The following is a 20,606-nucleotide window of genomic DNA, read 5'->3' as shown; positions in this document are numbered from 1 at the left end:
GGCCCCTCCTTCCGTGGTGGACCCGCGTGGAGAGGCTGGCCCTTCTTTCTGTGGTGGACCCACGTGGAGGCTGGCCCCTCCTTCTGTGGTGGACCCGCGTGGAGGCTGGCCCTTCTTTCTGTGGTGGACCCGCGTGGAGGCTGGCCCCTCTTTCCGTGGTGGACCACATGGAGGCTGGCCCCTCCTTCCATGGTGGACCGCGTGGAGGCTGGCCCTTCTTTCTGTGGTGGACCCGCATGGAGGCTGGCCCCTCCTTCCGTGGTGGACCCGCATGGAGGCTGGCCCTTCTTTCTGTGGTGGACCCGCGTGGAGGCTGGCTCCTCCTTCCGTGGTGGACCCGCGTGGAGGCTGGCCCCTCCAAGGATTTGCTGAGGAAGAAGAAGGCTTTGGGAAAGGCCTTTGGAGCAGTCCTCGGAGTAAGCCTGTCCTTATGCCCCCACCCTGATCAGGGGCAGACCGGGGGGCTGCCTTGCTGGTGGGCCAGTGCATCAGGCAGGCAGAGGCCATGGGCCACATGTCAGAGGATGTGGGTGTGGGCTGCCACCTGTGACCCCATGCCCAAGTAAGCATGCACAGCCTAGAGACTGAAGAGCCTTGCAGCCCAACTCGTACCAACCCAAGTCACTGAGAGTAAGGGCAGCAGAGGGCCCTTTGTCTTAGCTGTTGGGGGGTCAAGAGCAGCTCCGGCCTTGGTCACCCACTGGCAGCCCCGAAGAACCCCAACTGCACTTTCACTTAGAGAGAAGGGCTCACCTCCTCCTGTTGTCTCCAGGGTTTGTGGTGCCGGTCGTTAGAGTCTTGGGAGGATCAGTGAGTGCTCCCTGAGAGGCCTGGTTTAGTCATCTCCTGGAGAATGCCCCCTGCCCTCTGCCTTCAGTGCCCCCTCCTTGGGAGGGTTCCAGCTTTCAGGAGGCAGAGCAGGGGTAGGGTCTGACCAGCAGTATGGACACATTGGCCCTAGTCCTCCATCTGTCCCTCTAGGGGTCTGTCTGTCTGTCAGGCAATCTGTCCATCCTTCTGTCTGCCAGTCTGTCTATCATTCTGTCCATCTGTCTGTCTGTCTTCAGTCTATCATTCTACCCATCTGTCTGTTTCTGTCCATCTGTCATTCTGTCTGTCAGTCGGTCCATTTGCCTGTCCATCTGTCTTTCTGCCGGTCAGTCAATCCTTCTGTCTGTCTGTCTCCCTCTCTCCCAATCCCTCTGTCTGTCCTGTAGCCCTCGTCCATCTCAAATCTGCTGGTCCCTTCTTGGCAGAGTGAGTCCGGGCATTTCTGGTTCAGAGTATCCTCACTACAAATTGGTGTGCTGAGCCCATCTTCTCTTATCCCCATCGTACAGAAGGGCCTCCAGAGTGGCTCCCCCAGCACCCTCTTTGGGCATAGCCAGGACTCCACCCTGGCCGCCTGTCTCCAGGTCCCTCCCTGTTTCCAGGTGACCCCATTTCAAGGTCTCCGAAGTGACAGGTCACTCCCCCTGCCTTTTTTAGCACAAGCATAGATTGTGTCAGATGTAGCTGGCTGCCGGACAAGGCCACGGACACCTTCCTGGCGGGTGTCCCCAGCTCTGTGCTCATGGTGCATGGGCGGGGAGGACATAGTGGGTGACCCCTCCCCAGGAGCTGTGGGGAAGGGGCCGGGTCTGTGTCTCTGGTGTGTGGGCTGCCCTCTCCCCATCGCCGCACCGTGAGGGATGCAGCCTGTGTGGAATGACTCCCATTTAATAGGCAAGTGAACTGAGCCCCAGCGGACAAAGAGCTGGCTTGTTAGAGAATGTCTGGTCCTTCATGCCTCTGGAGTTCCTTCCTAGGGGGATGGGAAATGCGAGGCAGGGGGCCCTGGAGGTTGGGGGGTGGGCCCAGCTCGTAGCTCGAGAAGTGGCCCTTGGCCCCTCAGCCGGTCAGCCAGCATCCATTAAACATCTACTGTATGCCAGCACACCCTCCCCCCCATTCTGCCTGAGCAGGGTCCTCCTCATGGCCTTTCTTCTTCCCGTCATTCAGATCAATCACCATCAGAGATAACTTGATTCATGGTGCATCTGAGAGAAATGCTAATGATGGCAGATGGGCAGCTAGAAAAGCAGAGAACAACCAGCTTGATCAGCTACAGAGAGTAGCGGGTCTGATGCTGGAGCTCCCCTGCCCCAGGCCCCCAGGAGTGCCCCTGAGCCCCCAGAAACACCCTCTGACCCCCCTGGAGTGCCCCTGAGCCCCCAGGAACACCCTCTGACCCCCCAGGAGTGCCCCTGAGCCCCCAGAAACACCCTCTGATCCCCCAGGAGTGCCCCTGAGCCCCCAGGAACACCCTCTGACCCCACAGGAGTGCCCCTGAGCCCCCAGGAACACCCCAGGACCACCCCTGGCCCCCAGGAGTGCCCCTGAGCCCCCCAGGAACACCTCTACCCCGGGCCCCCCAGGAGTGCCCTCAAGTCCGCCAGGAATACCTCTGCCCCTGGCCCCACAGGAGCACCCAGGCCCCCAGGAATACCCCAGCCCCCCGGAACACCCCGAGCCCCCCGGACCCCCCGGAGCACCTTCGCCCCTGGGTCCCCCAGGAAGACCCCAAGCCCCCAGGAACACCCCCTGACCCCCCAGGAGTGCCCCGGCCCCCCAGAAACACCCCAGCCCCCCAGGAATACCCCTGGACCCCCAGGAGCACCTTTGTCCCTGGGTCTTCTGGGAACACCCCAAGCCCCGAGGAACACCCTCTGACCCCCAGGGGTGCCCTTGAGCCCCCCAAGAATACCTCTACCCCTGGGCCTCCTAGGAGTGCCTGTGCCCCGGCCCCCCAGGAACACCCCAGGCCCCCAGGAGTGCCCCTGAGCCCCCCAGGAACACCTCTGCCCCTGGGCCCCCCAAGCACTTCTGTCTCCAAACCACTGGAAGGGGGACCTGTACCCCCACAGAGGCTGTGCCACAGAGGAGGGGGCTCTAGTGCCAAGCTTGGTGATGGTTTCAAATCTGGGAGAGCAGAGGAATGGGGCCCCTTTGATAGAACTAGGGAAGTTGAGGGGGTGGTTTCATGGTAAGTAACCAGCACTGCCTTAGACATGGCAGCTTTTCAGCATCATTGGGACATCTAACCTGCCTTCTACGGGAGGTCTTTCATAGTGCACACACACACACACACACACACCACTCACGCACACACTCACACATGCATACCACATACACACACAAACACCCACCACATACACTCACATGTGCACACACAAACACCCACCACATACACTCACACATGCATACACTGACACACACTACTCACTCATACATACACACACACAGACACCACCTACCCCTAAAGTTGTGCTCTCCACATTACTTAGGCCACTTTCCCTCCACTCCAAACGGGAGAGACCTGGGAAGCAGGCTTTGGGTGGCGAGGGGCCTAGGGGCCTGGCCTTGCTTGAGCAGGATGGGGTGCAGGGCAGGGGGGAGCCTAGGGAATAGGTGGAGTTACTCAAGACAGGCTGGAGCTGTGGGAGAGGCCTGAGGGGAGGGATTAGTCTCCCTGGGTTTAGGAAGGAGGAAGCCTAGGGAACTGTGGAAGGAGAGAGGGATGTCCGGTCTGACCCTGCTCCCATCTGAAGCTTTGGGAAGTAGGCTGAGTGCCCAGGGCAGAATTCCAACCTCTGTCCAGATAAGGAAATAGACCTCGTGGGGTCGTGGGCTTGCTCTCAGGCCCTCTGAGTCCTTGGGGGGAGTGCCCAGTACAGTCCCTGTAGCCCAGCCCTTCTTGCCTCGATAGCCTGGCCATCGTTCCCACAGAGGGAGAGTAGTGAGGACCTCCTTGCCCACTGCTACACCCGCCTTTGGCAATGGTCAGTAAGATTGAGCAGCCCTGGACGCACCCTGTGGTGCTCCCTGACCAGCCTGGCATCATCCCTTCCCAAAGTTCAGTGCCCTCTCCTCTAAGATGGGGATGAGCAGACCCCTGGTGGCCCTTCTCAGGGCTGCCATGGGAGGACCATGGGATCTGGGTAAATCCCTTCATAAAACTGAAGTGGTTAGAAAGGCCTGGGACCTTTACCATCCTGTTTTCACCCCTGAGGACCAGAACCTCCACTGGGGGCCTACCAGCTTCTAGGGCCAATTGCAGCCTTTGTCCGAAGGTCAGGGACTTCTGCCCATACTGGAGCAGTGATCCAAGATAGCACCAAGGGGGTGCCCCGCATTCCATCACCCACGGAGGGCATATTGGAGGGCCACAGCTGTTGCCCTTGGGAATGTCCTGCTCAGGATCTTTCCTGCCCTTCCCCCCACCTTCTCTAAATTAGACTGACCCTTTCAGAAAGGTTTCCATTTCCAGGCTCACCTTTCTGTCTGGACAGTTGGCTTGTTCTCCTGTGTGTCAGCAGGAAGTTGCTTAGTCTTTTGTGCCAGCTGGCGAGAGCTGGGGAAGCCCCAGGGGAAGCAGGCAGAACTCTGCCCCTGACTGAGTAAGGCATCTGCCCACTGGGTGTCTGTGGTAGGGGAAGACCCTCAGTAGGGGAGGGGGAGAGCTTTTCCTAAACATCTACCTGTTGATATCTTGCTAGGGTTCTAAGTTCTCTTCTCCCAGGGTCTGTGCAAGGGTGGGAAGGCAGGGGCATCCCCCCTGTTGTGTGGGGCAAGCAGAGCTGTTCCAAAGCTCAGCCTCTCAGCCCGGTGTGAGGAAACACTTGCCCCACAGTCTGGAGGGGACCCCCAGGCCCCCTGGTGGGTCAGCAGCAGAGGCTCTGAACAAAGCCAGATCTAATGGGCCTGTCTGGCCCATGAGCCGTGACCCATAGCCACGCCTCTGTCAGCCCCAGGATGACCGAGGGGGTCTACAAGGCCTGGCTGGCTTCAGAGGGTCAGGCATGAGAGGGAGGCTAGGCCCACTGCCCATTGCCTGTGCCTGTGGTGGACAGCCACAGTGAACCCTGGGGGCTCCCAAGTGGTTTGTCGGCCCGGGAAGCCTGAGAAAGAATGGCCGACATCTTGCAGAAGAAATCACTCCAGCTTGTCCCTGTCAGACCTCTCCCAGGCAGGAATTTATCAGCCAAGTAATCTCTGGGAAATGGATTGTCACGGCTTTAAAAGCGCCATGTTTCTTGAATGGGACCATAGCTCAGTAGTCCTTCCTCTGATTTCTCAGCTTGGAAATGACCCATCTGTGCATGTTTCTCCCTCTCACCTGAGCTGAGAAGCCCCTCCCTCTAATTAGCCCCCTGCAACCCCAGCCAGCTCCTGTCCCTTTCCTGGGGACCCTTGGGGAATGCACAGGTGTTGTCCCCATACCCATGGCTTCAAAGAGACCCTTATTCCCAAAGTCAGCCCAGGGTCTGGCCCTGGCCTGGCTGACTCTCCCTCCCAGAGAACTCTCCTCCTGCTCCCAGCCCCCTTCGTGGCCACCTCCCTGGACTCTTAGATCCTGAGTTAAGTCACACAGCACCTCCTCTGGGAGGCCTTCCCTGATAACCCCCCGTGTCTGTGGATCCTTTGCCGAGCTTGGGGCACACACACAGTCTCTTCTGAAGACAGTGTGGACTGCTCAGGGTGAGGCCAAGGGGAACTTCGTTCTGGCAGCGGTCTGCACACAGCAAGTGCCTCAAGAATGCTGGCCCACTACTCAACTTCTAGGGCAATTAGGCCCTGCCTGTGTAACGAGGCCTTGTCTTCTCTTTCAGAATCATCGACCAGCGGTTCGAGAAGGTGTCGTATTTTGTCTTTGGAGATTTCAACTTCCGACTGGACTCCCGATCCGTGGTGGAGGTGGGCACGGCCTGGGCCCTGGGGAAGGAGGAGGATGGGGGGATGCGGCTCCTCTGAGCTGGGCCGGGGGACGCCTCGCTCTGGCTGCCACCTCCCCAGACTCAGCTATCAGCTCGCAGGCCTGCTGAGCATTTGTGGCTGGGGGCAGCTGGCATGGGCTCGGGGTTTCTGTTTAGGGCTTCTTTGCAGTCCCCTCCTAGGCACATTCTGCCAGGGAAGGGGGACTTTGCTGGGAGTTCCTAAGGCTCCCTGGAAAGCCCTGCAGGGCTAGGGTCTTTGTTTTAGATATGGAAAGAACCAATATACTATTGGCTCCCATACCTATGGCTTTCCCATATGTGTATAGTGTGTGTGTGTGTGTGTGTGTGTGTGTGTGAGACAGAGACAGAGAGACAGAGCCCCAGGGCTCTGAAGCCTTTGGCGGGGACTGCCCTACCATGTCCATCCTCTGGGCTTGCTGCGATGGCATGATGCTGCATCGGCCTCCCCTGAAGCAGTCTCTTCCCTGCAAGCTTGCCTCAGTCCTGCCTTACAAGGAGACACATGCAGAGGGAGGCAGGGGGCGAGTGGCCCATAAAAACGAGGGTCAGGTCAACATCATCATGTAAAACTGGACAGTGGAAGATGTTGGGAGGAAGGCAGATGGGCTGGAGGCCAAGCCTGCCTCAGAGCCAGCCCTGGGTTCAAGGCCTCCCTGACTAACTGGGGCGGGCTGGGCCCTCGGGAGCTCTAGACTGTTTCAGAGACATTCCCTGTGCTGATGAAGTCAAAGGTCTAGTCAAAAGAATGGTATTTACGTCCCCTTGGGGTCCTAAGTTTGATCTCCTTTCCCTTCACCTCCCCCTCTCTCCTTGCTTTGCACAACGCCCCCTTCCTTGACCATTGGGTGCTCACTCTCCAGAGGTCTGACTGTCCTCTTCCTGGGCTGATCGCTGTGTCTGTGGCAGTATCACTTGATCCACATGTATGGGAGAGCCTGAATTGGTCCCCCCAAGTCCTTGGACCTTCCTCAGCTCTGGTCACAGCTCCAGCCACCAACCAGGACGTCCCTGTCACGGCCGGCTGGCCCTCCAGACAAGGAGAGACTTGGCCCATCCCCAGATCAAAGTGAAGGGAAGTCATGGAGGCGGAGATTCCGTAATCCACTTGTGGCCAGGAGTCCCACATGTACCACGGCCACATGGTCTGCTCATTGCTGGGACCAAATGTTCCTGGGAAGCTGCTCATTCCAGGAGGAGTCCAGGGCTGGTGTGATGTTTGTCTTCCTGAATGTACCTGCTCCGGGAAGGCTGGCCAAGGCAGCGCCATTTTATGTTTATGCAGTGAAGGTGGTACGCACCTCATTGGCAAGGCTTGACCCCCGTGAAAGATAACGTAGAGAATAATGGGGATCTAGCCAGAGTAACGAGCCTGTAAATCCACGTGGGCCTCCTGGTGACATCATCAGCTCTCCAGGAAGGGCTGGAATGGTGGAGAATTACAGCCGTGGCTATCTGTGTCCCTCTATTGATTAACTCAGAGGAAGAGTTATAGTGGGCTTCCCTATTAAATACAGCATCTTGGAAATGCAGAATTGGAGGGCAAAATCTCAGTGAGTTTTCAGAGGCCCACTAGACGCTCTCCAGAGAGGCTGAGTGACACCAGAATCCGCTGGTTCTGGTCTGTGGGCTGTGGCATCCAGACCCGGGAAGGAACACCCTGTCCATGGGTGCTTCCTTATCCCTCCCCAATCACCATGATGGGACGTGTTGCCTCGTTTAAGCTAGTCTTGCCTCCAGCCACCTTGCAGACCCGCCTTGCCCCAATCCCGGGTTCTGAGGGTTATTCATGCCCTCCTGGCCCAGTTCATTGGAATCCACATCTCCCTTCTGGCTGCTTGGAGGGGGAAACTGGTCATTTCTCTTCCTGTCCAGTTCCAGAGCTGGAGGGAGGGACAGGCCAGGCAGCTCCTTCCCAGATCTCTTCTCCCCATAGAGCCTGACACCTTTGGCTCAGGGAGGGGCTGAGGGAAGGAGGGCCACCAAGGTGCCAGCCCCTCCCCGCACTGGGCAGGTGCCATGGCTTTCATTTCACCCTTTGCTTGTCTAAACACTCCTCTCAGAAAAAAAAATGTAATAGGCAGGAAGTTGAGGAATGGAGAATTATGGATTTAGGGGAAGGCTTTGGCAGGAAGGAGGAGGAGGCAGATTCTGGAAGGCCTGAAGGACCACAGACCTGATTAGGGGAAGGCTGTGTCATGCCAGGCCCAGGGGCTGGATAAGTTCTGTGATGCCCTTGAGCTGATGGTAGAGCCTTCTCCTCCCAGGTGCCCTCCAAGGGCCCTCTGTGGGCATGACTCGTTGACAGGCTTTGAAGGAGCTCCCTCTATGTGGCTTCACCAGAAGATTCTAAAGTGCCCCAAGTCAACAGAATGAGCAAACACCACCAAGCCATGACCCCATGGGGCTGGGGTCTCTTCTTCCCATCTCTGCCTGTGACCTCTCAGAGGCCAAGGTCCCACTGTGACTTCCTACCATCATTCCAGGATCATTCGCGGAGTGTTCAAAGACCACTGACTCTAACCTTCCCTACAGATGAAGGCCTGCGGGGAGTGACAGACGGGCATCAAACCCAGCTCAAACAACCCCAGACACTGTGGTTTTCCCCCAGGCCACTCCCAGGCTGGTCCATGTTGTGGATCAGCCTCTACCTTTTCATCATCTAGTTCAACCAGAGACTAAATTGCAGGAAACTGGGACAAAGTTTCATTTCATTTGTCTGATTTTCCCTTTTTTGTTCTCCAAATCATTGGGCTTGCCTGGAGAGCCTTCCTGAGACAGGAACAAGCACTTCCAGGCTGGAACGTGCCGTCCATGAGCACAGGCCCTCTGTGAGCACACGCCCTCCGTGAGCACATGCTCTCTGTGAGCACAGGCCCTCCGTGAGCACACACCCTCCATGATCCACACACCCACCTCATGCAGAAGTCATGAGAGGTAAAAGAAGTCAGTGCATTTCCAAAAAGGAATGAGTAGCTTTGTCGATGGAGCCCCGGTGTGTGTGTGCCTTCGCAGACACGGCTCTGGCTCCCGCCGAGCCCAGGGACATTGGGACATCAGATGGCAGCGCTCCAGCCTTAATTGACAATAAAAACCATAATCAGCATCATGCATTTATGGAGTCCCTTCCTCTGCGCAGGTCAATTAATAGAAGATAAATCATTAGCATTCCATATATTAAACATTTTTATGTGGGCTTTAATCTAAAGTCGTATTGATTGCTCCATGAAGAAATTCTCCTTTAGTGATGTTGGAGAAATCCGGGCAAGATCAATAAAGCCGTGCGGGTCCCCATGATGCAGAACTTTGCAGGTGTGCCCAGGGAGAAGGTGGGATGGATGAAGGAGGAGGGGGAGGGATGCCCCGATGCAGCCTGGGACCTGATGAGAAGGGGCAGGGGAGGAGGAGGAGGAAGGGAGCATGCTGTCACGGTGTCACGGCAGCCTGGGCAGGCTCCACGAGCTGCCACTGCTGGATGTTTCTAACCTTTAAAGGACAAGCAGCCGATGGGGAATCGATCGAGCCTGACAGCAGAAGAGATTTTCCTCTTTCAAAGAGCCCAGAGTTCTCTGGGGTACAGAGGGAGGCCCAGAATGCTGAGCACAGACAGGTCCCAGGCAGAGTTCAGGCTCTGGCGACCTGAGAAAGTTGGCTCAGGAGCCTCTGGCCAGCATACATCTCTGGACTCTACCACCAGATTTGTCCTCCCTTCCAAAGGCCCGGCCATCGGCTGTGACTCCAGCTGAAGGGGACAGTGACCAGCTCCTCCCCAAGGACCCCAGCTCAGATGAGTCCCATGTCGGGGAAAAGACAATCACCAGAATCCCGTGGAACAGCGGGAATGGCCATCTTGGGCCTCCTCAGGCGGGACAGCTCTTCCCGCCATGGTGCATGACCCTCTCGAGGTGCCTACTGGAAGCTAGCCATGGCTGCCCCGTTTTATGGCCTCACACTGCCACCCACCGAGAGTGATGTTGGCACCCTCCCAAGAGGAGGAGAAAAATCAATCCTCCATAATTGTATTGTTTGCTCAAGAAACATAAATGTGTGGGCAAGGTGCTGGGTGTTGGTGATCGGGGCTGTCTCTGTGGTGCCTCTGCTGACACCAGCAGAGCAGATCAGCTAATTGTATGTTATCTGCACACAATTTGTCCTTGAAGGAAGCAAATATGCTTTTTTTTTTTTTTTTGCATTTTGGAGGACAATTGGGGTTAAGTGACTTGCCCAAGGTCACACGGCTAGTTTTTGTGTTGTGTCTGAGGCTGGATCTGAACTCAGGTCCTCCTGACTCCAGGGCCGGTGATCTTCTCACTGTGCCACCTAGCCACCCACCCCAGCAAAAATGCTTTTGAAAGAAAGAGTGAAATCTGCCTTTGGACCACTCTCGTCCAAGTCTGTCTTGGGATTTAGGGACTTAGTGCCAGAATTGTCATTAAAGATTACCTCTCCATCTCTGCCTGGAGATGCAGGGGGGGCGGGGAGGGCAGCGCTGTGTGCCCTGCCCTTAAGTACTTTTCCAGTTTGATCTCATTTGATCCCCGATCACCCCTGACCGGTTGGTACTATTATTTTTTGCAGTTAAAGGAACTGAGGCAGGCAAGGTGAAGGGACTTGCCCAGGGTCACACAGCTAGCAAGCATCTGAAGCTGAATTTGGACTTGGATCTTCCTGACTGCAGGCCCAGCTGTTTATGGCAGTGCCTGCTACCTGCCCCAGTAAGCCCTGGTTGGAGCTTGGTGGTGACTTGGTCTTCTTAGCCCTCTTACACTGTCCAGCCTTCCCTCCCTCCCTCCCCTGACCAGCTTTCCAGCTTCTTCCTAGGGCTGTGGGCCCTGTGGATACTTCCCCCAGGCTGGGAAGGTGGGACAGACAGGGAGCAGGATGAAAGAAGGGACAAACAAGCTCCCCCAGAGCCCCTGAGCATTTCACCTGATGAAGTAGCCATTCATGGACCGCCCAGAGCTGGCAGGCTGCTACTCCTGGGCAGGGCGGGCACTGCTCTGACTGAACTCACCTCACACCCTGCCCTCTCACCAGGTTGGCCAGGGTGATGGGGAGGCCTAGGGAGGTGGGAGATGGGGGCCCATGCACAAGGAGCAGAGAGGAGGCCACTGGGCTGGGCTGAGGGAGGGCTCCAGAGAGGACATGGGGTCACCAAGGCTCCAGAGAGCCACTGTGCATTCGGGGTTTTAGGAGAGTCCATAAGGAGTGATTGGAAGCTGGCCAAGTAGGGATGGGCCAGATGGGCCCAGATCCACACGCCAGGGAGGCGTCTTCAGTCCGGGGAGTGTCTGAGGCAGGGATGGCGGTCAGGATGCGCAGTTATCTAGCTGAGAGATGACCAGCGCTCTCGTAGAAGGGAGGGCACAGGGACAGAAAGGGGCGGTTTGTCAGGCATGTGCACAAGTCAGGGGTCTGGGGTATGGCTGCCCTTGGGAGCCTGAGATGCAGGAAGGGACTCTGGCAGTGACTTGGACAGGAGGGCTGGACCTTCAGGAGGAAAAGAGGAGTTTCCATTGTAGACATGTTTAAGACATTCCTGAGAAATCTGAGATGTCCAGTAGACCCTCGGTGATGCTGAGGGGAGCCCAGGGCTGGGGGTCCAGATCAGGGTCCTCTGCATGGAGGTGATGGTTAAAGCCATAGGAGCTGATGAGCTCACCAGGGGGGCCAAGACAAGGCATGGGACCCCCACCCATAGTGAAGGGGGCTGGGAGAGGGCACTAGGACCTCCACACTTAGGGAACCAGGGCCCCCACATATAGTGAGGGGATGGAGAGAGGGCACTGGGGTCCTGCCCATAGTGAGGGGGGCCGGGACAGGGCATGGAGCCCCCACACAGAGCAAGGAGCTGGAGCCTTTTTCGCATTGCCAAGGCATAGGGTGCTCCCTGTGCCCCACCCAAGGCTCACAGCTCCCCAGGGATGCTGGTGGCAAGTCGCATCTCTGAGAGGAGCTGAGAGATAAGGGACCATGGGGTCATTGCAGACCCGGATCTTTTTTCTCTCCCTATCTAAGCTGGTCCCCAGGGGTGGACGGACAGTGTATTAGCAGCTGAGGGCGACAGCCAACCCGGGACAGGCTGGGCATCATGGCCCCTCAGATGCTTGGCTGACATCTCTGGGCTGAGGCTGCCAGGTTTCCTGGCAAGATTCATTGGAGGTTAATTAAATCCATCTTCAAAACACCGAGGGGCCAATGAGCCGCATCGGCGTCGTCCTAGTGAATTAAAGGATGGGATTGTTTCATGGGGAGCGGCCGCCAGCTTCCGGCTGCCTCACGAGGGTCTCAGAGGGCGCGGCGGTCACCCAGCTTCTCATTCGTGACGGCAGCCGAAGACAGCCCCGCGGCCGGCCGGACCCCCGGGACTCCTGACGCTGCGAAAGGGGGGGGGGGGGGGGGGGGCGGCAGGGCCCAGCCCTCCAGGAGTCAGCAGCTTCTCTCATTTCGGATGCAAATTGAACAGAAAAGCTACTTTGATCAAATTTGGCGCAGCTTGGGCCATAATTAAACACACACATTAAACGCAATTATCTGGTGCTGCCTAACAGGTCGGACCGGCACTGCACCAATTATGCCGCAGCCTGTGAGCTCGGGCCGCGTGCGTCCGCGATTGTTCCCGGGGCAGCTGGGAGGCTCAGCTGGGCCAGGGACAAAGAGTGACGGCCGTACCAGCGGCTCCCGTCCCCGCGTGGCCCGAGCCCGGCCGAGCTCTGGCCACACCTGCCATTCATCACCTAGCTGACAGCAGGCCGCCGTGATGGACGGATGCAAGCCGAGCCGTTTGTTGTTTTCCATAGGGATGGGCGGGCTGGGGTCCCTGCCCCTAGGCACCCAGCCTCAGGGAAGCGCCAGTGCTGGGCAGGGCGGGGAGGGACACTGGGAAGGGGGGATTTGGACCCTGTCCTCAGGCAGCTCAGGGGGCTAGGGCAGAAGGTCCTCTCCCCTCCATTCCTGACTCCCTTTTCCCTCCCCTCCTCTCCCCTTCTCTGTCTCTGTCTCTCCCTCTCCCCTCCCCTCCCCTCCCCTCTCTTTACCCTCCAACATGCACACCACCACTCAGGTTTATAGCACGGTGTGACAGGTGTTTCCACAAGGGACAAGTGGCAGTTTCAGCCAGGACTGGGGGACAGGTGATCGCTGGTCAGGGCAGACCTTAGAGAGTTTTAAAGGCATGGTCAGTCTGGATCACTCAGAAAAGGTGGGAAGAGCCTCCCTGACCTTGGGAAAATGAAGGCGGGGGAGGAGAGCACGGAGCAAGGTCTTGGGCCACAGGGAGGGGCCAAGTGTGAGGTGCCGCTGACAAGATAGCCCTGAATGCCAGGCTAAGGAATTTGCTGTTAGAAGGCAGTAGGGAGTAAGGGAGGCATTGGTTGGGGTGCACTCAGCCCTGTGCCTGGAGAGGGCAGTCAGACCTGCTATGAAGCAGACCAGAAGCCAACACACAGGTGATGATAGAGAGGTGCTTCTGAGATCACCCAGCAGGGAGGAGACCCCCGATGGGTAGTGAGGGAGCTGAACTGTGGTGGTGGGCACGGCCCTCCTGTACCCATGGCCCTGAGGGACCGTACCAGTGGGCACTGTGGGGGCACACCGGCAGGCCTGGTGAGGGGCTGCACTGGTGGACACTGTGGGAGGGCACACCAGCGGGCATAGTAAAGGGCTGCTGCTGGTTTGGCAGGTATGGTGAGGGGCCAGACCAGTGGGCGTGGCAGGTACCTACTGCTGGTCTGGCAGGAGTCCATAATCGAATGTGCAGGGCCCCTGTGCGGTGCCCCTTCCCTGGTGGCCGGCCCTAGCCAGGCACTATTGCTCATTGTCCTGAGATCAGGTCCAGGGAGGTCCCAGCACTGACCCCACCCTGGAGACCTCTTTCCCTTGCAAAGAAAGGACCCTGGTGGGGTCTGGCTTTAGCGCCAGCTCTATCAGAACCTGATGGTGGCTCCTCAAGGGCCCCCAGGTGTGCTGGGGGAGGACAAATCCAGAGGCTTGTGGGGAATGGTCCCCAGGACTGTCCTGAAGACTCAGGTGAAGGAGACTGAAATGGGAAAGATGGTTTGGTGGTTGGGGCTGGTTTTCTCAGGGATTGGCACACACGGCCCAGAGCTCCTGATGGATGTTCACTAACAGGGCACACAGGGGGCCATGCGGTGCCATGGGGAGAGCTGGCCCGACAGTCATGTGGACCCGGGTTCAAGGTGCTTGGGAGAACCTCTCTGAGACTCTCCCTTGGGGGAACAGCACCATTGTTTGTGGGACCAGCCTCAGAGCAGACCAGGGCAGTGGATGCTGGGCAGTGAGGACACTGAGGCATCTGGGCAAACCCTGCATGGCCATCCCCTGACCTGGGTGGCTTCACCTTCTCCTTCTGACTCTCTGAGGTCCCCACAGGGCTGAAGGTCAAGGACAAGGTCACTGGGAAGTGCCAGGCTCTGCTAATATAGAAACTGGCCACTAAAAGCTGGGTGCAAAAAGACCAGCCACGTTATCCCACTGACCTCCCCCCCAGAAGCATGGGCCGTCCAGCGCAGATGCTCGAGAGCTGGGAGCTCCCAGCAGCCCCTCGGGAAGCCACGCTCGGGCTGGGGGGGTGCGGTGCCCTGGGAGGCTCCCAGGTGAAAGCTGTGGGGCAGGCAGGCAGAGAATGCCAGGCCAGCGGTGCTTGCGGGGCCAAGCGGGAGGCAGAGACTCGATCCGCGATCCTTCTCTCTTCTGCTGCCCAATGTCTTGGGGGAGGGGAGAGGGTCTTGGTCACATGTTGTTTTTCGGGCCCACAGTTAACAATCCGAATGCGAGAAGGCAGATTTGTTACAGACACTGACATAAACATCTCCTCATAAAGGCGCCTTTTCATTGACTGCGTCCTCGCGTCCGTCCCAGCAGCTTGAGGACACAAGGGGGCCTTTGTGGGCCAGGATAATGGCTGCACAGTGATGTCAGCCCCTCAGGGGCCCCTGCAGTCTGGCCTTCCTCTCCCCAGTCCGGCAGAGGGGCCCTTCTCTCTTGGGGATGGAGGAATTGGCCCACAGGCGCTGGACACTCAGGGGTGCTCTTGTGGGGGTGGGATTCTGGATGGATGCTGGGCCCATGAGACAGGCCTGGGGGTGGGGGGCGGTGCCAGTAGCCCAAGGGGATCAGCAGAGGTCTTCTAGCTGCCATGCCTGGCCTGGCTGGCCAGCTTCTAGGGAGCAGGGGATAGGTGGAACCCCTGGCCCAGTCAGTCCCCACGATGTCTCTGCCTCCGTGGGGAGATGGAAAGGAGGAGCCCTTTGTGGAAATGTCTTTAGGCGTCCAGCATGGTCCCTGGATTTCCTGTATCCATGGTTGTCTGATGCTTTGGTGCTCCTGGGATCTGTAATTCCTTGGCAGGGGCAGGCAGCCACAGGACTAGCTGGGGCCAGTCCTCCAAGGACATGGATAGTAGGCCTCCGCTGGGCCAGGGCTGCCAGCTCCTGGGGTGCCTCACACCCCCGTGGAAGCCTTGGATGAGGCCGCCATCTTTGTCTGGAAGCACCACCCCCTTCTGGTCAGTTTGGTGGCACTTTCTGCAAGCTCAGCACTGTTCTCATGTCCTCACATCCCCACCTGCCATCCACACACATCTAGTTGGTTCCCAGATCTGATTGCGCCACTTTCCCCAAGTCCCTCACAGTCAGCCCCTTCCTTGTGCTCACTCTGGTACCCCCTCAGAATGCCAGTGGTTCTGGTATGGGCTCTCCCTGGGAGTGAACCATTGCCCCTGCCTGGAATGCCCTCCCCCAGCGCCTTGGCTCTGAGACCTCTATTCCCCAGGCCATGTCTTCTCCCTTCTGTGTCTGTACAATGTCTCCACTGATAAAACGCCACTCCTGGTGGTCAGGGGTCCTCGGGGCCCTCTTCCCCCTCCTGGCGAGGGGCAGGACACATAGACCGATGGCCGATCCATGCTGCCAGCACCTGATTCTGGGCACACAGCCCAGGGCTTTCTGACCGTTTCCTTTCCTGGTTGAAGTCCTGGCATCACTGTCCACAAAAGGGCTGGCTACCCAGTGTGACCTCTTGGAGAAGAAGAATGAGGCCACGGCTCCCGCCTGTGTCCCTATCCTCAGGAAGCTGAGCCAGTGCCCAAGAACATGGAGGCTCCTCTGCCAGTGAGGAGATCCCTTACTTAATGAGCTCTAAGTCCCTGCTGTGTGTCAGGCGCCATCCAGAGATGGATATGGCATGGCCTCTGCCCTCGTAGTGCTGCCAGTCTTCTGGTGAGAACACGGGGCCGGGCAGGTGTCTCCTCAGATGGTCATCACAGGGGGAAGCCCAGGCCAGGGCTCATGGGGGAGGAGAGAGATTCTAAGGGGGGGTAGAGTGGAGTTGATTGGTGGTGGCCATGAAATGGTCATTTCGAATCCCTCGGGTCTCCATCTGGGGAGTGTCCCTCAGGGCACTGGAAGCAGGGGAGGCTCCTCTGTCCCCCATGGTCCTGACAAGCAGAAGCAGGACCCGCCCCACACTCCATCACAGTAAGCAGACTGTCAGCTCCCAGAGGACAGGGACCCTCAGGACCACAGAAGCCGCCTGGGCAGATGGACGCTCAGCAGCGGGATGCAGGGAGGCTTCCTCAGTGGTCCAAACCCATCAGAACTGTTTGAGGCTTGACAATCCAGTTTTCGGGAGAACAGATGGCTTCTGAGCACCAGAATTTTAGCAAGGAGGAAGAGAGAAGGAAAGAAAGAGTTTGGGCATTGCTCATGGGAGGAGAGCGATTTCACATGTGGGTGACTGGCCAGAGTCCAGCCCAGAGCCCTCAGCGGAGCCAGCGACTGGAGACTTTCAGAGCCTGTGTGGAATATGTTACGTGTGTGTTGAATGCACCAAGTCAGAAATGTGGCAGAGCCCGTGGGGTTGGGGGTCCTCAGTCCCGCCACTGACTCCTAAGGATAAATTAAGAGATCCAGGACCCTGGGAGAAGGAGTAGATGTTAGCAACTGCACTGCTTGCAGGGCGGGCACTTGGATACCGCACCACTCGGAGGGCGGGCATTCGAGGACTGTGCCGCTCAGAAGGTGGGCATTGGGGCCGTTCGGAGGGTGGGCACTTGGGGACTGCGCCACTTGGAGGGCAGGCATTTGGGGCTATTCAGAAGTCAGGGACTCAGGGTCCATGCCACTGAGAGGGTGGACACTTGGGGCTATTCGGAGGGCGGGCACTCAGAAACCATGCCCCTTGGAGGGCGGGTATTTGGGGGCTGCACCACTCAGAGGGTGGGCACTCAGGGACTGTGCCACTTAGAGGGTGGGCACTCAGGGCTGTTCAGAGGGTGGGCACTCAGAAACCATGCCACTTGGAGGGTGGGCATTTGGGGACTGCCACTCAAAGGGTGGGCATTCAGGGACCACTCTGCTTGGAGGGTGGGCACTCAGGCACTGTGCCGCTCAGAGGAGGGGCACTTGGGGACTGTGCTGCTCGGAGGGTGGGCTTGGCAGCAGAGGAGAGCTTTGTTTCACTTTAATTTGCTGTTCTTTGGGGGGTTTCTTCATTGTCATTGTTGTTTGCTTTTTCTCACCCCTTTGGCTTAAAATTAGACCTGTCTGAGGTTGGCTCCCTAACGCTTCCTAAAGCATCTCTACTCCGCCATCCCAAGGTTGTTTGTCCATATTAATCATCATGAGCAGGACGAGTGCGCAGAGAGGGAGATGGCTTCCATGTGCCCATGTTCATGACTCATTTTTCCTAATGAGGGCTTGCCTGGGAGGGCCACCCCCACCCCCACGCTGTGTGCATGGCCCCAAACACTGAAGCGTGGCACAGCCCTCGGAGGGCTCCTCACAAAGGTGTGAGGCCCCACGCAGGTCCCTTCTGTGATGCTCGGCCCAGATGTTGCTTCTGGCTCCTTTGGTTCTAAATAATGCCTGTGAGACGGTGGAGAGCATGAGCCCATGTCAGCCTGACCATGGGCTCCCCTCTTCTCTGCAAGATTTCCTCTAAGCTGATTCTTTTCACAGCCCTTTGGGATTAGAAAAAGACTGAGAAGCCGGCTTCAGGGAGGGATCTGGGCCGAGGAAGCAAACAAGTGAGTGCCCGGAAATGAGGGAGAGCACTAAAGAAAGGCCTGGGCCTGGGCCCCTGTGGGCAGCACAGGCAGCCGATGTCTGGGGCTGCCCGGAATGCGTGATGAGCAGGGCGGCAGCGCCTCATTGACATTCATGAGCTGACGGTTTTCTTTGCCGAGATTTATCATTGACAGCCACGGTGCCGGCCACTGCCCTTTCTTTAGAGGCCCGGCTTTCAGGCCCTCTCCTTTACAAGCCTGCCCTTTCAGCTTGCTCAGGGATCGGGCTTGAGCCCCGAACATCTGTTTGGGGCTGAAACCAGGCAGGCCCTGGCGGCATCCTGCCCTCAGCAGCTCTTTGTTTCCCAGGCCTTTGTTCCTGATTTCATGCTATCAGAGGGCTTGCATGTTTTCCTGCGTGAAGTTGTCAGGGGCATAAAAGCCTTGGAGCAGGGTCACATTTAGAGGGATGGGCATGAAAAATTGGTGGAGTGTATTTGGAAGCCCACCCACCCACCCACCAGCTCTGGATCTCCCCTGGGGACCACGAGGATGCTTTGAAAGCCAGGAAGCACTTTGGAGACGTCAGTCTGCAAACGGCCAGGACAAGCGTCCTCGGGTGTGATGGTGCTTCGGCCTGAGCTGGCCAGAGAATGACTTCCTGGAGATGGGCTTGAGTGGCATCTCCTCATGCTCCCAGCCGTCCAGGCCACCTCAGCCATGGCAGGGACAAACTCTCCTGCTTATGCAGCTCAGCCCAGGTCCCACAGACTGGGCAACAAGTGGTTGCTCACCAAGGATTCCCACTGCCTTTGGCAAGAGAGCCCAACTTGCAGGAGACAGGAGAAGCCAGGGGAGCAGGTGGACAGAAGAACACTTAATTAATTTAATGGGATGTTCTCCTGCAGGAGTGCACTGGGGGATGGGAGGGCTGTTTTCCCCAGCCTGAGGCCTGTCCAGGAGGCAGCTTTGCTCTCTGTCTCTCCTCACATCTCCACTGCCCGTTTTCAGTGGCTTCTTTTTACGGTGTAGGCACTCTTGTCATTGTAGGGATCAGCTGGAGAAAGGCCAGCCCCTGATCCTTCTTCTCTCTGTAGAGGCTTGGGAAGAGCCCGTGTACTCTACAAAAACCAGACCTGACTTGTCTGTTGGGACGTCCCAAAGAAGGGCTGCTTGGGTCATGAGTCATGTCCCCATGACAGCTGAGAAGAAGCTTCCCTGGGCCATTGTGCTGGTAAATGTGGGAGTCCCTGGGAGCAGCCTCACCCCATGTTCTGGGTAGGCCAAAGCAACGTGAAATCCTCCCTGTGAACTGGCCCCAAGACTGCCCATCAGGAGCCCTGAGAACTGAGCTCCCTGAGCCTGGATCAGGCTACAGTGGAGGGTTCTGGGTCATATGTTTGCTGGGCCTGTGGAGTCTCCTTCCTTCGCAGTGGCCGTGGAGGACCGGCCCCCTGTTCTATGAGATTCCCAGACCCTCAGGCAGCTCTGCCACTGAGGGGACCCTGGGCAGTAGTGGTGTGCGGGGCACACATTTCAAGGGCGGAAACAGGCTGCTTTTTCACACATGGTGCCTCCCCTTTGGGCAGAAGGGGAGGCCTCTGGACAGTAGGGTGGCCAGCTCTGGGTCTAAGGTCTAAAACCAGGAGCACCCAAGATAGGAGGGCCATGGTTCTCTGGGGGTTCAGAGAGCCCTCCCCCCGCCGTTTCATACAGGCACTGTACTGGCTGCTATCTAGGCATGGTCTCCTCCCAGCAGCAGCCTTGGACCACCTGGCATACAGGGAGAAGAGGGCACCTCATGCTTCCCCTTCACTTAGTTTGTTTTCAGAGAGGGACCGAGCTCCCCAGCCAGCTCGGCAGCCTGAGCCCCCTCAACTGCTCTGGTGTCTGCAGGGCCCTGCGGGAGCCCTCTCTCTGCCGCCCAGGCCATCAGAGCAGCAGCACCGTGTATGTTAAACAGTCTGGGGACATCTGGTCCGATTGGTTTTAATCTGCTGGCTAAAAAGTCAACATCCACCTCTTTGTGCCGCAGTCACCAAAGTGACAGTTACCCAGAAACAAAGGCCTTCCTTATTCCACGCAGGGCACCATGTGGCTGCTGCCCCCCTTCTTCCTAGCACTGCTGCCCTTCTTCTTCGACAATGTAGCATCTGGTGGGCCTTGCTTTGGCCGCAGGCCCCTCCGCCGGCCGAGCCACACTGAAAGACTGACCCAGGGCTCAGAGCGGCCGGGATGAGTGCTGATGGGCCAGGCAGGGTTCCAGGCTGCTCCAAGTCTTTGGGGGGGGGGGGCTGTACCTCTAAGCATTGTCCTTGGGCACCTTGTGACCTGGTCAAAGGGAGCATGCACGGCCACTGTAGGGAGGGGCCCTGGCAGACACACCACTCCAAGACTGAGCTGGGGGGGGGGGCGCCGCCTCTGAGAGCTTTTGCATGTGGCAGGGGTCTCCCTGTCAAGGGATGCTGGAGCCTCCACATCCTCAAGCACCGGTGGTTTTCTTGGGGGAGTCTGAGCCCTGAAGGACCACACCAGATGGCCGGTACCAGCATTGACTTCTGTGGAGCGTGTGTTGGGGCAAGACCCCTTGTGATCTGCCAAACTGAGTGTGTCATGGAAGTGACCTCCATCTTGGCTGAGGCTTGGGCAGGGCCCTGCCCACATCTGCCTCACCTCCCATGCCAGCTCTCATACCCTGTGCCATTGCTTCTGCTTTACCCAGCTATGGGTTCTCTTTGTAGCGCCAATCCCGGCCTCTTCTCCAGCCCTTGCTGCTGGGCGGGCTGTACGTTCCAAAAGACACCGCC

The 20,606-nt window shown here is 57.9% G+C and overlaps 1 protein-coding gene across 1 annotated transcript in view; it reads left to right on the top strand.

Annotated features, from left to right (window-relative positions):
- INPP5A (inositol polyphosphate-5-phosphatase A) overlaps positions 1-20,606 on the top strand; it is a 188,248-nt gene that overhangs the window by 123,131 nt on the left and 44,511 nt on the right. The window contains exon 9 of the mRNA XM_069101631.1: positions 5,652-5,736. Coding sequence (XP_068957732.1) covers positions 5,652-5,736 — 85 coding nt within the window. The remainder of the gene's footprint in view (positions 1-5,651; positions 5,737-20,606) is intronic.

Source organism: Petaurus breviceps, unplaced genomic scaffold (genome assembly GCF_028583685.1).
Source record: "Petaurus breviceps papuanus isolate PSGF00001 unplaced genomic scaffold, PetGlider_PUasm1.0 490, whole genome shotgun sequence".
Taxonomy (NCBI): domain Eukaryota; kingdom Metazoa; phylum Chordata; class Mammalia; order Diprotodontia; family Petauridae; genus Petaurus; species Petaurus breviceps.
Note: the sequence above shows the minus strand (reverse complement) of the source record. Positions and strands in the feature narration are given on the sequence as shown.